This window comes from Ctenocephalides felis, unplaced genomic scaffold, assembly GCF_003426905.1.
Source record: "Ctenocephalides felis isolate EL2017-DRISC unplaced genomic scaffold, ASM342690v1 CF-g0.4_SCAFFOLD_01886, whole genome shotgun sequence".
In the NCBI taxonomy this organism is placed as follows: Eukaryota; Metazoa; Arthropoda; class Insecta; order Siphonaptera; family Pulicidae; genus Ctenocephalides; species Ctenocephalides felis.
Genome location: NW_020538040.1, coordinates 110,725,988 through 110,741,518, shown reverse-complemented (window position 1 = coordinate 110,741,518; position 15,531 = coordinate 110,725,988). Strand labels below are relative to the sequence as shown.

At 31.8% G+C, this 15,531-nt stretch overlaps 1 protein-coding gene across 1 annotated transcript; it reads left to right on the top strand.

Moving 5' to 3' along the window:
* Positions 1-13,131: 13,131 nt before the first annotated feature.
* On the top strand, positions 13,132-14,836 carry LOC113375701. Its single transcript, XM_026615644.1, has 3 exons — positions 13,132-13,315; positions 13,472-13,696; positions 14,730-14,836. The coding sequence occupies exons 1-3, from the start codon at positions 13,132-13,134 to the stop codon at positions 14,834-14,836; spliced, it is 516 nt and encodes a 171-aa protein (XP_026471429.1).
* Positions 14,837-15,531: the final 695 nt, after the last annotated feature.

Sequence of the window (15,531 nt, the reverse complement as noted above, 5' to 3'; positions counted from 1 at the left end):
TGATTTCGACTGGTCTTCCGTTTGACTTCAAACGATAGCAATTTCCAGTTCGCCATGCATTTGCAATGACAATTAACAAGTTGCAAGGCCAATCGCTTAGTGTTTGCGGGATAAATTTAGAAAATCATTGTTTTTCACATGGGCAGTTATACGTTGCCTGTTCACGAGTTGTAAAACCATCCGCTTCGTTTGTGTTAACGTCAGACCAAAAAACAAAAAAAGTGGTTTACCAAAGAGCACTTCAATGAAACGGAGACTTTGCGGACACGTATAACTCTTCGATTCAGTATTTTCTTTGGATTCACTTTCATTTACTTAGAGAAGTTCAACTAAATAACACTTCATGTTTGTAATCGAAATAAATTTATTACTGTTGTGCAATGAAATAAATTGTTTTCTAATATTTATTTTTAAAATAAAAAAAATTCTCCATCTTTCTCATGAAACCATCTGGTGGCGAAACGGAGTTCGCCGGGTTTGCTAGTATATTATAATGACTTGTTGGTAAAATAACTCAATAATTGTTTTTGCATTTGTTATAAATAATATTAACAATGTCTAAATGATATTAATATAAACTTAAAAAAATTTTAATAAATAATTTCTTATAAATAACTAAAGTTATTTCAATCTCCATCAGGAAAATTGATATGCAAATTCACTAGCAAACTCCTTACTAACAGAGAACTATCGTCGTAGACTGTAAAGCTTGTTCTTATATTTATGCGCTCATTTTGTTATAACATCTTTTATGACAAGTGTATTCCTGCCGAGAAAAATCAACAGTATGAGCGCTTGAATTATATAACATCAAAATTTTAATTTTAAATCGGATAAAAGCAAAATTGCCTTTTGTAAAACGCCTCGCGATCGAGTACGAACCGAATGATTTTTAAATTTTATAAATCGGTTATTTCATACTGTCGTAAATGTCGAAGACATTTGTTTGAACCATATAAATAAACATCAAAATTAAAATCTGTGTACGGAATTAAAAACAAAATTACACAAAATGTGTACACAATATTATTTAATTATTTATTTATTTATTTAAATATATAGCCTACAGATTTCTCCAAAAGGACTCAAAAATACAATTATTTGACATAATGAATAACAATTAAAATATACACAAAATTACAATATATAGTTAGTAACATAAAATGCTAAGATAAAATTTCATATAATGCAGAATGTAACAATAATATTTATAAACAGAAAATAATGAGATATTTGAAAGAAAATAAAAAGATTAACTTGTGCAGATGGAGATTATTTGATTAGGTGATGTGTTGTGAATGTCTATTTCATTATTAATTAAGTTAAAGTTAGAGGACATTAGTATAATTGGCGAATTTAAGAGGGAATTAGATTTAGGGGTGGGATAATTGAAAAATAATTGTGAACGCGAAGATAGCCTTGGAACATTAAAGGATAGTTGATTGAGAATAAGAGGACAGTCTATAGAATTATTGCAAAGCTTAAATAAGAACATAATTGTACAGATAAATCGACGTGAGGCAAGGGAAGGAATACCAAATTCTTTTAGTAAAGTGTTGTGGTCAAAGCCACGTTCAGGGTAAATTTTATATGTTTTATAATAAAGTTGATATGATGAGGATACCAAATAATCGAACCGTATTCTAATTTTGAACGTACAATAGAATAGTACATGCAAAGAAGTGCATTGGTAGACTTAAATTGTTTACAATTTCTTAGTATCAAACCTAAAGACTGATGTGCTCTATTACAAATATCAGTAACATGATCTGTGAAAAACAAACCAAAATCAAATAGAACACCTAAATCGGAAATTTTATTACATCTATCAATGCTGGTGTTAGAAATTTTATAATCAAAAAGTATTGGAACGCGCTTATGTGTAAAACTAAGAATCTTGCACTTTGATATATTTAGATGTAATTTGTTATAGATACACCAAGATTGGAAAAGGTCAAGTTGAGACTGTAATAATAAGCAGTCATCAATAGAATTTATTTTGAGATATAGTTTCAGATCATCTGCAAATAATAAATGTGGACAGTTAATAGTATCAGAAATGTCATTAATGAAAATAATAAATAATAGTGGACCAAGAATGGATCCCTGAGGAACTCCTGAACTAATATTTTCAATGTTGCTCAAGAATCCATTAAGAAAGACAAACTGCTTGCGATTATGAAGATAACTCTTGAAAAAGTGAATAAGTGAAGAATTAAGACCAATCTTAGATAATTTAGTAAGGAGAATGTTATGATCAATTTTGTCAAAAGCTTTACTGAAATCAGTGTAAATAACGTCAACTTGTCCATTGATGTCAAGATTCTCAGCTATATATTGTTTAATACAAATTAAATTTGTTATCGTAGAACGGGCAGGCATGAAACCATGTTGATTAATAGATTTTAAAGTTCTAACAGAAGGAATTAGATCTCTATAAATAATTTTTTCAAATACCTTAGCAAAGTTTGATAATAATGATATCGGCCTGTAATTAGTAATGTTTGATGTAACACCTTGTTTAAAAGTTGGAACTAATCGTGCAATTTTTCAACAATTTGGAAAAGTGTTTGTACGCAAAGATAGATTAAATAAAAATGCAAGTGGATCAGATAGAGTAGATGAGCAATCACGTATAAAGAAAGATGGAATACCATCGAAACCAAATATTTTGGAGTTCTTAAAACTTGCTATTGCATGTTGCACAGTACTAGAATCAATTTCACCTATATCAATCATGATTCTATCATTATGATCAAATAAAATGGGTATGTCAAGTTTAGGCTGATAAACACTAATAAAGTAAGAATTAAATGCATCAACAATAGCATCAGGAGAATCATAATATTTGTCTAGATAGCACAATCTATTAGGAATAATATTAGAAGCAGTTTTATTACACAAAAAAGACCAAAAATATTTAGGATTAAGCGATAGAGAATTTTCAACGTCAATAATATATGAATTATAGGCATCTTTCATAAGTATTTTTATTAATTTCCTGTACAATTTAAAATTTTCATAATAAAAACTGATATTGGTTAACTTGTATTTATTATGATAGTATTTCTTCATACGGAGGTTTCTAATAATATCAGAATTAAACCAAGGCTTAAATTTATTGGAAGAAAATTTCTTTGTTTTAGGAACAAATTTATCTAATAAGCTATAAATTGTAGCGTAAAAAAGATCACATGCATCATTAATGTCAGAACATGTATACAAAGAACTCCACGATGTATTTAAAATTTCCCTGTAAAGATTAAGATAATCCGCTTTGTGGAAATTGTAATGATAGTTATTTTTATTAAATTGCAAAGTATTGGGTGTGGAAAAAGAAGATGTAAGGGAAACAGAAATATAAAGAGCAGGATGATAATTGTCCTCAGGTAAAAGGGGTTTGGTATCATGAATTATGTTGCAAAAGTAAGAACAAAACACTAAATCCAACAATCTGCCACTGATATTGACAACAGAATTATATTGGTTGAGACCAGATAAATTAATAAAATTATAGATAAAGTTACATTTTGCATTAGTAAGATTATGAGATAATTGATCGAAATGTGGAACATTGAAATCACCAATAATTAAAACATTTTTGTCTGAAACATAAGATTCTAGTAGATCAAGGAAAGCTTCAAAATTCTCAGTAGATACATCAGGTGGAACGTAAACGGTCAATACTAATATGCTTGAATTCTTGAGGATACACTTGCAGCCAACAATATCAATCATTGGAAGCGATTCACAAATAAAGTTCAATTTCAAAAGTTCACAAATAATATATTTTTTAACTGCAAGAAGTACACCACCACCACGATATTTATTGTTGATACCATAAGTTCTATCACATCTGAAAACATTGAAACTGTCGCAAAAGAATTCAGAGTTGTGAACATCGTTCCTAAGCCATGTTTCAGAAAAAGCGACGAAATCATAATCAAGATAACTAGATGCGAGCAGGCAGTCGGAAATTTTAGTGTTGAGTCCACGAACATTTTGATAGTAACATGTAAAGACATATAAAAATAAAAATATTAAAATTTCTATAAAATATCTGATAATTTGATGTACATATGTCCGCATAAACATTTTTGATCACCAAATGACACTTTTTTAACTTATTTTTATTGAGAGTTCATAACGGTTGGACCTGCCTTTCCAAAAATTTGTTCATTTTGTCAATACAAGTAAAATGTTTTTTGAATTATTAAAATCAGACGCTCGTTTCTCTCAAAAACTGAGTTACCGTTTTTGGCACTTTTGCGCCATATCTTCGGAACGGCTAGACCTGCCTTCGCCAAAATCTAATCAGCACGTCTCCTTATCAATACGAATCGAACGTTTTTTAAATTATTCAAATCGATTATTCCAGACTGTCGAAAATGTCGAGGACATTTGTTTAAACCATATACGTGAACTTTAAAATTAAAAATCTTGGTACGGAACCCAAAAAAAATTACCCAAAATCGGTACACATTATTAAAATCTCTATAAAATAACTAATAATTTGATATACATATGTCCAATAAACATTTTTGACCGCCAAATAACCTTTTCCGCATCCGCACATACAAACGCACACGCACACATACACACACACATACATCCATTTTTTATGAGGCATGCCAAAATACTCAGAAACCATTGAAACGTAAAGATATATAAAAATTTTAATTTTCGAATTTTTTTGCGATGACTAAATTTAAGTTTTTTTTGCTCTACGGGAAGTTAAAAATTTTTGCACATCTTTACGTTTTAAATGTTTCTGAAAATTTTGGCATACCTTTAAAAAAAATGTATGTGTGTTTTCTGTGTCCGCAATTTTTCGTCCACGTTTTCGGGCGCAGATCAACCGATTTGAATGGTTCAAAAAACATTCGATTTTTATTAATAGGCAAACGTGCTGATTAGTTTTTGATAAAGGCAGGTCTAGTTGTGCCGGAGATATAGAGCAAAGAGTAAAATTAGGGTTTTTTAGTGAAATTAGAGTAAAAATAGAGAGAACGGAGCATGCGATTTGAATGATCGAAAAAACATTTAATTCGTAATAATGGAAAAAAAGTCGTGATTAGTTTTTGACAAAGGCAGGACTAGCCGTTTCAAAGATACGGAGCTAAATGTGCAAAAAATGTCAATTTTTGAGAGATCTAAGCATTGTTTACTTACTTTTTTGTAAACATATATAATCGTCATAGTCCAATTCATCCGCTTTTATATTTTGTCTGTAAAATAAGAATAATGAAAGTTACAGTATTTATAATAATCTCTTTGAAAACATTTAATATGTTTTTACGGTACGGAAAATTCCAGCAATTTTCCTTAAGGCACAATGCCATGTACTACTAGTTTCACAATGAATGGAAAATAATTTTTATTTATTCATATGAATGCCGTATTCAATAACAATGTTGTTTCAAAATCTTATCAAACATATTTGTTAGCAACAATCTAAATTTTATAGTGATATTTCATGTAGCAATCAAAATTTTAATTGAATATGATATAACATGTACACGTAATTTACACTATGTTAAAATAAAGTCGAAAAATAGAAAAAAAGCGATTAAAATCAAATAGTATTTTGCACTGCTCTGGTAATGCCATGGTAATGCACAATCGAACGCAGATGTAAATATAAATGTATATATATAGTAGGAGTAATAAAATTGTTACACAAAAAAATTATAATAAAGCTTTTTATATTTTTATAAGAATATTACTTGTAACCGTCCTCAACAGTAATTAGATAGAAGTGGCAACTTGTTTTCGGACAACTTGCATAAACTTCCCAACATGTGTCAATAAGCGACTCAATTAATAAGAATTTAACATATTAATTTATGAGCGATTTATAATCATATTATATATTACTATATAGTAATTACGAGTTACTATATAGCTTCAAGGTGAAAAATTATTACAGATTATAAGCTGCTCTCTGTTTCACACTTCGATAAATTATTTATTACAACTTATTCTAGCGCTCAGCCGGTTTAATGAATTTTTTTAACAATTAATCACAAGCATTACCAAAAACTTCGAACAGTTTTTAAATTTTCAAAATCAATCCAGTTTTGTTTACCTAAAACGTGATCGAACTTTTTTACAAAACATGCCGTCGCAAAATTGATAAACGGGAGTCCTTATCGAGTTACATCAAATGGTTTCTAATTTTTTTTATACGGTGTAATCCTTGTTGAGAAAACGTCGACGAAAGATCAAAATTTTCTTCTTTGGTCTCAAACTATTGAGAATAAGTTAAAACGTCGAGAAGACATATAATAATCATATTAGCTGCACGAATTTCTCTTCTTCACACGGGTGAAAGTTATACTAATAAAAAAATTTAAATTAATAAAATAGCAATAAAATAACAAAAATGTACAGGCGATCAAATGGTCAGACTATATAGATAAAGGATATATATGCAAAAAAATAGTTATTGAAATCAAATTGAGAAAATTCAGTAATGCCATAAAAAGCTAATTCTTTAAAAAGTTTAACTAGGGAAGCATGAAAGTTTTTGATGTCTAAGTTTTGGATATTGAGTGGAAGTTTATTTATAAGCTGAATACCTTAACCGTCGATCGTACTGAAAGAGCTGGCTAATTTATATGTGCGCGCCTTAACAATTTTGTGTCTAGTATTGTAATCTGAGGAGGACGAAGCCATATCAAATAGTTTCGAATTGTTTTTGATGAAAGGTAATGTTACCAGCAGAAAAATGCATGGGACAGTTAGAATATTGAGTTTTTTAAATATGGGTCTACAGAAGGCATCACTGGGCAAGTAAAAAATTATTCGAATAGCTCTTTTCTGAAGCTTAAATATTTTAATTAGTTCGGATAAAAAAAAACTAGAATTGAATGCCGTATGAAACGTGATAATAAAAGTTGCTATAATAAACTGAAAGTAAGCAATTTAAACCAAGTTTGGGTTTTAGGGTGGAAAACGTTATACAATATGAACATGATTATTGATGGTTAAAGAAGTAATATTACTGGATAAACGATTTTTTGTACAAAAAGATCTTCTTATAATTATTTAGGACTAGATTATTTTCACAATACCATTTCGTTTTTTCTGACATAACCACACTTAATTTATGTTGTAATTCATTAAGAGATTTGGCCATGATGATAACTTTGGTGTCATCAGCAAAAAGAATAAAATCACAAAGATTTGTGCAATGAGGCAAATCATTAATATTTATGAGAAATAATATGAGGGGCTAAAATTGATCCTTGGTGCACATCCAATGTACTCGTTAATTTATCCGAAATTATTTGCTCGTGATCATTATTTAAGTAAACGCTTTGTGTTCGATTAGACAGGTAAGATTCAAATAGTTTAAACGAACGTCCGCGAATACCACAATTTTCTAATTCGTCAAGAAGTCTTTGATAAGAAATACTATCAAAAGCTTTAGACAGACCGCAAAATATTGCAGTACAATATGTGACTTCTTCGAAGGAGTCAATGATGTTATGAACTAAATTATAAATTGAGTGGGAAGCAGAATGGTTCTTCCGGAATCCATGCTGATTCTTGAACAAAATATTATATTTATTGAGAAAAAACGTTATCTAGTATGCAAGTTCAGAAGAGAAATTTTTTAATCTTTATTATTTTTCTTATGTAGTGGAATTTTTTTTGAATGCTTGAGGTGGGATGGAAGTATTCCTTCATCAAAGCATTTATTTAATTATAGCACGAAAAAGGGATAGAATTCTTGTTAATTTAAACGCTTCGGTAAAAATAGAATTAGCAAGTCGGATTTTCTGGTGAAGACAAACATCTTGATTGCAACCAATGCGGCTTTTAAACTTAGTACCTTTTGAATGTAAGATAAAAGACCTTACCATTGTATATAACCTTAACCTTAATAAACAAAATAACTTTGTATACGTACGAAAACATTAATTCCATTATTTCCAGTTATGCATTAATATAATTAATATAAATAGGCCTAAGTCATTCTTCTTAACTTATTTTACTTTGACATGCCTAAACAATTAAGTTTTGTGCAATGTCAATACAAATTGAATATTTTTTGCGTTTTTCAAAGTGATAAGGTTATCAAATGGGGTGAACAAACCTTGATGAAAATAAATAGTATTTTGAAGTAAAAAGTTGTAGGAATTTTGTCAATTCCGCAATAAAAAAGTTAAAATGAAGAAAATTGACCACAAAATTATATGTATAATGATATAATTATATGGATAATGAAAATAAATAGTATTTTAAAGCAAACAAAGTAAGTATTTTATTTCAGATAAAAAATCTGAACTAAAAAACGCAGGATAAAATTTCATTGAATTACTAAAACGACTGTAACAAAATTGGGGGTTCGTGAAAAGTAGTAAAAATTTAGGGTTGAATGTATTTTAAATGCCGTATTATATTTATTTATTTTATTTATTTATTTATATTTATATTTATATTTATATTTATTTTTATACAAAATAATTTTAGATATTAATGGCACATGATAATAATACATACTATATTAAATGAAATAAATTAATAGATAATAATACATACTATATTAAATGAAATATAATTTAAAAAACAAATGCTTACTCATAACCTTATTATAAGTTTTGCCTTTTATATGAAAGAAAAAAAAAACACAGAAAAAATACAAAACACAGCGCACGCCACCAAGGGGTAGTTTTTAAATTTAGGTAGGCAATTTGAAAATTTTGGTGATTTGAATGTAATGTATAATAGTATCGGTAAACATTTAACAAATAATTCTTCTTATATCTAACTGTGTTCCGGTTTGGTCCGGACAGTCTTAGTTTTTAACGTTACTTCCCAGGTGCCGGATTTATGTTGTTTCTTCCGGGTTGACCTGACTTTTGAAAAAGTTTAGTTTGAATTTAAATTTTTCTCAATACTTTATAATAAAATTACAACTATCATATCCACCATAATCTGAAAATGTTATATGCAATAAACGGCTTATATAAAACTAAACATTATGAACGAGAATGTTGCAAAATGCAAACATTTTAAGAATCTAAATAGCCCTCCACTAATTATTTTAAACTTTCATTATAAAATTTACAAAAATTACCAAAAGATTAGATAAACGAAGTTTCTGACTGCTTGGCAAAAGTGTCTTAAAGTAAGTCACTAAAGTTAATTGCGAAGTTAAATGCGAACCGAAATTGCGAACCGAAATTGCGAAGTTAAATGCGAATACAAAAAAAACTTAAACAAACAATATGATACAAGTGTTTTACTCACCGTCATAGCTAAAGATGAAATTAATGTAAAACAAACTGATTTTTATTGTACCCTTAAATAGTACACAGTTGGCAACTAAATTCGGTTTTACTCTTAGATTGTTTGAATATATCATTAGATTTGCTGATGTAGTCTACATGTAAAACACATTTTTAGTGTGTAGTAAGATAGTAAGAAATTCAGCTGCCAATTAGTAGAAAATTCTTTCTTGATCGTTTGCGTAGTTTTCGTTTAGCGTTTGTTGAAAGATGGAAAATCAAAACAAACAATTTTGTTATACTTTGCATTTTTATTTCTGCAAAGAGAAAAACGATGATTCCAAAGGTTAAGTCCTGTTTATGATGTCAAAGCCTTAGAAATGTCAAAATTGATTTGGAAAATGCCATTCTAGTGGTTTTTCGATCAATGCTGCTCTGGTTGTCCAGTTAAAATTGTGGACAACTTTATTGAAGCAATAATCGATTCAGATAATAGAAACAATTTGGCTATGTTTAAAAATTATTGGGGCTTATTTCGAATGTTTCTCCACATCTACCAAATAGTCCTGACCATAAACCATTTGATTAAAACCCTTGAATTAAAAAAAAACTAGCTGTAAGTGGAAATCTGTCTTAAGGCATCGTGCCTTAAGGCAAATTGCTGGAACTTTCCGTACCAAAAATTATTATTTTTTTAAAAACGATTAACATTTTTAAAAAAAGTTTACTTCGAAAAAATTTGATTTTTGAAAAACTATAAATTTACCAAAAAAATACTTTTTTTTGAAAAAAAAAATTTTTTTTTTTGATGACAAAATTTTTTTGAAAAGAAATATGTTTTCTTCATTTTCACATATTTTTAAATTCTGAACTTTTTTTCAAAGCAATCGTACTGCTTGAACTGCATAGAGACGAAAGGTCAAAGCGCGTAAGCGCCGCGTCGCCGTCTAACGCGTAAACATTGGTACGGAACCCATAGAAATGTAAAAAAAAAATATACTTATTGTTGAAATCTCTATAAAATATCTGATAATTTGATCTGCATATGTCTAATGATCATTTTTTAACGCCAAATGGCATTTTTTTTTTACTTTTTTCATTAGACTCCGAAACCGCTAGACCTGCCTTTATGAAAATTTGATCAATTTTTCATCTTGTCAATACAAGTAAAATGTTTTTTGAATTATTCAAATCGGACGCTTTGTTCTCTTAAAAACTGAGTTACCGTTTTCGGCACTTTTTGCCCCGTATCTTCGGAACCTGCCTTTGCCAAAAACTAATCAGCACGTCTCCTTATCAATACGAATCAAATGTTTTTTAAATTATTCAAATCGGTTGATCCGTGTTCCCGAAATCGTCGACAAAAATTTATATCCGCACATACATACACACATGCACATACATACACGCACACACACACACATTAGTTATTTTGTCGTAAAAAATTATAATAGTTTCATCAGTTTTAATAAGTTACTTATAAGTAAGTGAGCTAAGTGAACCTCGCCTCTGGGTGCAGGCAGAATTTTTGTTGAAATGCTTCCCATTAGAGGGGACATAGTGTCAAGCAATGCTGGTGATACAATCAATGAATCAAATAATTTGAACACAGCGCTATGTCCAGGTTTATCAGATATAACCCAAAATCCGCTGACCAACTCATGCGACGGTATGACTAGTAAAGTAGAACCAATGATTGAACTGTCATATATAATTCCGGAAAACGTCATTTTACAACGGAATGAGTCATTGAAGAGCCTTGAGAATCTGATAAATGAACTACACATGATTGTCAAATCAAAGTCAAATATACATAAAGAAGTGAAGATAAAAACGGGCAACATAGCGGCTGTAACTAAAAGATTTATTGATTTAGACAACCAATTGTTAGAGGGAAAAGGCCGAACCACGAAAGATACGGAAGTAATGATAAATGAAGTGCAATGTTGTGAAACAGCCCCTATAGGAAAAAGTGTACGGCAGGACACAAGCAAAGCCACAAGAAACCGAAACTCATGAGAAAAATGGTTTGCCAAGACGTCAGACGATCATAGAAATATATAATGAAGAACAAATTGGGGTAAATGACTGACATAAAGTTCAGCCGAGAAAACAGAAAAAAAGGAAGCAAGGGTACATCTGTCAGAACAGGACTCTAACCATAAAATGATAAGAAATCATAGAATTTTTTCAAAACCAAATGCCTTATTGATCCGGCCTACCGAAAAAGTTAATTATTCCGAAATCTTACGTCGCATTAAACATGATGTCTCTGATGACCAGGTAAATACGACAGTAGACAAAATAAACAAAACCAGAAGTGGAGACTTGCTGATAACTATTTCTTAGAAAAGTGCGGACAAAGACCAAAAACTTCAACAGATTATTGCAGGTGTGTTAAAGGATGAGGCCGAAGATATTTATAAGGGGCACCAAGAAACTATAGAAATAAGGAATATTGATGATGAAACCTCAAAAACTGATATCGAAATAGCACTACAAAAAGCAACCAGAGGAGCCTGCAACACACCAGCAGAAGCAATTAGGATTCGTAAGGCATATATAGGTACCCAGATTGCTTCTCTAGCTCTTCCAGCGGCAGTTGTACACGATCTGCTTAAATCAAGTAGCAAAATATGAATTGGATGGGTCAACTGTAAAATCATCAAGAAACCAATTCAATGCTTTAAATGCTGGCTATTTGGACATTATGGATCACAGTGCAAGAGCGAAGTGAATCGGACCAATGCATTAGATGTGGACAAGAAGGTCACAAAATAGCCAACTGTATAAATGCAGCAAAATGTGCACTATGCGCTGAAAATGAAAACTCTGAAAATGTAGCACATCATTCCGGCTCTCACAGATGTCCTCTATATAGAAAGGCCATAGAGAAAATAATGAACGCAAAAGCATGAAGATAATGCAGCTAAACTTGAATCATTGTGAGGCTGCACACGATTTGCTTATGCAGACCGTAAGAGATATGAAAATAGATGTTGCCCTCTTATCGAAACCTTACAAACAACTAACTGATTGGCCATGGGAAACGAACAGTACCACCAAAGCTGTTATTTGGTCCTATGGGAAATTTTGTTTCCAAAATGTTGTTAACAATAGCAACGCTGGATTTGTCGCAGCATCATTAGATGGCATTTATTTATACAGCTGTTACGCTCCCCGTAGCTATAGCCGGTGACTTTAACGCATGGGCGGTAGACTGGGTAAATAGGAAGAATAATGCAAGAAGTAAAGCACTTTTAAAGAGGCCTTTAATGCACTTGAAGTTGTTTTACTTAATGGTGGTGATAAGCCAACCTTTGCCAAGGGCATTGCAAGCTCAATAATAGACCTTACTTTTGTTAGCAATAGCCTCGTCAGAGGAAATTGCAATTGGGAGGTATTATATATCTACACTACTAGTGACCACAATGCAATCATCTGGAAGATATCAACGAATAGAAACATTAGAAGACATGCAAAAATATCTAGAGCCATTGGGTGGAAAATAAAATCTTTTGATGAAAGCGCCATGAGAGTTGTCTCAAATTGCAAACCTATAATTTCAGAACACGCAGATGAGCATAATAGAGAGCTGATGGAGAGAATAACCGAAGCTTGTGATATCAGTATGACTCGTAAGCATGACATAAATCAAAGACAATCTGTACACTGAACTGGAGAAATCAGCTCTCTTTGTAAAGAGTGTCTAAAGAAAAGAAGGATCTCTCAGCGAGGATATAGTCTCATTAATTCTGCACAACTGGTAGTGGAATATAAACAAGCACGTCGGCAACTAAATAAAGCTATCAAAGAGAGTACAGTTAGGTGCTGGAAAGAACTTCTGAATGAAGTCGAGAAAAACCCATGGGGAAGACCTTATAAGACTGAAATGTCTCACCTCAAAAGCCAGCCAATACCTTCACCAACTTGCCCACGCTTATTGAATAAAACAGTAACTACTTTGTTTCCACGACTACCTATTTTGAACTACCAGGTAACACATGTAGAACTGAATAATATTCCACCTATAACACTGCAAGAACTGATGGAAGCTTGTCATCGCGTTGGTATTAGTAAGGAACCGGGATTAGATGGAATTCCTAATATTGCCTTAAAAACATCAATTATGACATCTCCGACAATGATTCTTAATGCATATAATACATGCCTGAAAGAAGAGGTTTTTCCACGAAAATGGAAACAGCAAAGATTAGTGCTTATTCATACAGGAAAAAAACCACCAGATGAACAATCATCCTACCGTCCAATATGCATGCTGGATACAGCGGGTAAAATTTTTGAAACAATAATTCACCAAAGAATAGATGCAATAGTTGACCAAATCCTAGCAGACAATCAGTATGGTTTTCGCAAAGGGCGATCAACTATCAATGATACAAACTTGCTAGTTAATACCGCCAAGGAGGGAATTGCTGGAACCAGATGGAAGGGGGGTGCAAAAAAGTACTGTCTTGTAGCTACATTAGATATAAAAAATGCTTTCAATTCTGCAAACTGGGATTGCATTATGAATGCATTCCATGACAAGAACGTGCCAGAATACCTCTGCAATATAGTCGCAAGCTACTTTACAGACAGAATTCTAATGGTACAGAAGAATGTAATATAACAAGAAGTGTACCGCAGGGCTCTATTCTAGACCCTTTGCTGTAGAATATTATGTATGATGGCCTTTTGAGACTATAGATTCCAGAATGCGTGAAACTAGTAGCATATGCAGACGATGTTGCCATAGTAGTTGTTTCCAAACAAATTGATGACATCGTAAGTCTATTTGATATCACATTTAGAAAAATTAATCGATGGTTGGGAACAATGAATCTCCAATTAGCACAACAAAAAAGTGAATCTGTTCTTATCACTAGTAGAAAAACAATAGAGACCTTCAAGCTAAAGATAGGAAATCTTGAGATCACGTCAAAACCTCACATCTGTTACCTTGGGAAACGAACAGTACCACCAAAGCCGTTATTTGGTCCTATGGGAAATTTTGTTTCCAAAATGTTGTTAACAATAGCAACGCTGGATTTGTCGCAGCATCATTAGATGGCATTTATTTATACAGCTGTTACGCTCCCCGTAGCGATAGCCGGTGACTTTAACGCATGGGCGGTAGACTGGGTAAATAGGAAGAATAATGCTAGAAGTAAAGCACTTTTAAAGAGGCCTTTAATGCACTTGACGTTGTTTTACTTAATAGTGGTGATAAGCCAACCTTTGCCAAGGGCATTGCAAGCTCAATAATAGACCTTACTTTTGTTAGCAATAGCCTCGTCAGAGGAATTTGCAATTGGGAGGTATTATATATCTACACTACTAGTGACCACAATGCAATCATCTGGAAGATATCAACGAATAGAAACATTAGAAGACATGCAAAAATATCTAGAGCCATTGGGTGGAAAATAAAATCTTTTGATGAAAGCGCCATGAGAGTTGTCTCAAATTGCAAACCAATAATTTCAGAACACGCAGATGAGCATAATAGAGAGCTGATGGAGAGAATAACCGAAGCTTGTGATATCAGTATGACTCGTAAGCATGGCATAAATCAAAGACAATCTGTGCACTGAACTGGAGAAATCAGCTCTCTTTGTAAAGAGTGTCTAAAGAAAAGAAGGATCTCTCAGCGAGGATATAGTCTCATTAATTCTGCACAACTGGTAGTGGAATATAAATAAGCACGTCGGCAACTAAATAAAGCTATCAAAGAGAGTACAGTTAGGTGCTGGAAAAAACTTCTGAATGAAGTCGAGAAAAACCCATGGGGAAGACCTTATAAGACTGAAATGTCTCACCTCAAAAGCCAGCCAATACCTACACCAACTTGCCCACGCTTATTGAATAAAATAGTAACTACTTTGTTTCCACGACTACCTATTTTAAACTACCAGGTAGCACATGTAGAACTGAATAATATTCCACCTATAACACTGCAAGAACTGATGGAAGCTTGTCATCGCGTTGGTATTAGTAAGGAACCGGGATTAGATGGAATTCCTAATATTGCCTTAAAAACATCAATTATGACATCTCCGACAATGTTTCTTAATGCATATAATACATGCCTGAAAGAAGAGATTTTTCCACGAAAATGGAAACAGCAAAGATTAGTGCTTATTCATATAGGAAAAAAAACCGCCAGATGAACCATCATCCTACCGTCCAATATGCATGCTGGATACAGCGGGTAAAATTTTTGAAACAATAATTCACCAAAGAATAGATGCAATAGTTGACCAAATCCTAGCAGACAATCAGTATGGTT

Coding starts and splice junctions, on each gene's coding strand:
- LOC113375701 (XM_026615644.1), top strand. CDS start 13,132: ATGTCTCACCTCAAAAGCCAGCCAATACCTTCACCAACTTGCCCACGC. Junction 13,316..13,471: donor TTGTCATCGCGTTGGTATTA/GTAAGGAACCGG, acceptor TTATTCATACAG/GAAAAAAACCACCAGATGAA. Junction 13,697..14,729: donor TGGAACCAGATGGAAGGGGG/GTGCAAAAAAGT, acceptor CAATAATTTCAG/AACACGCAGATGAGCATAAT.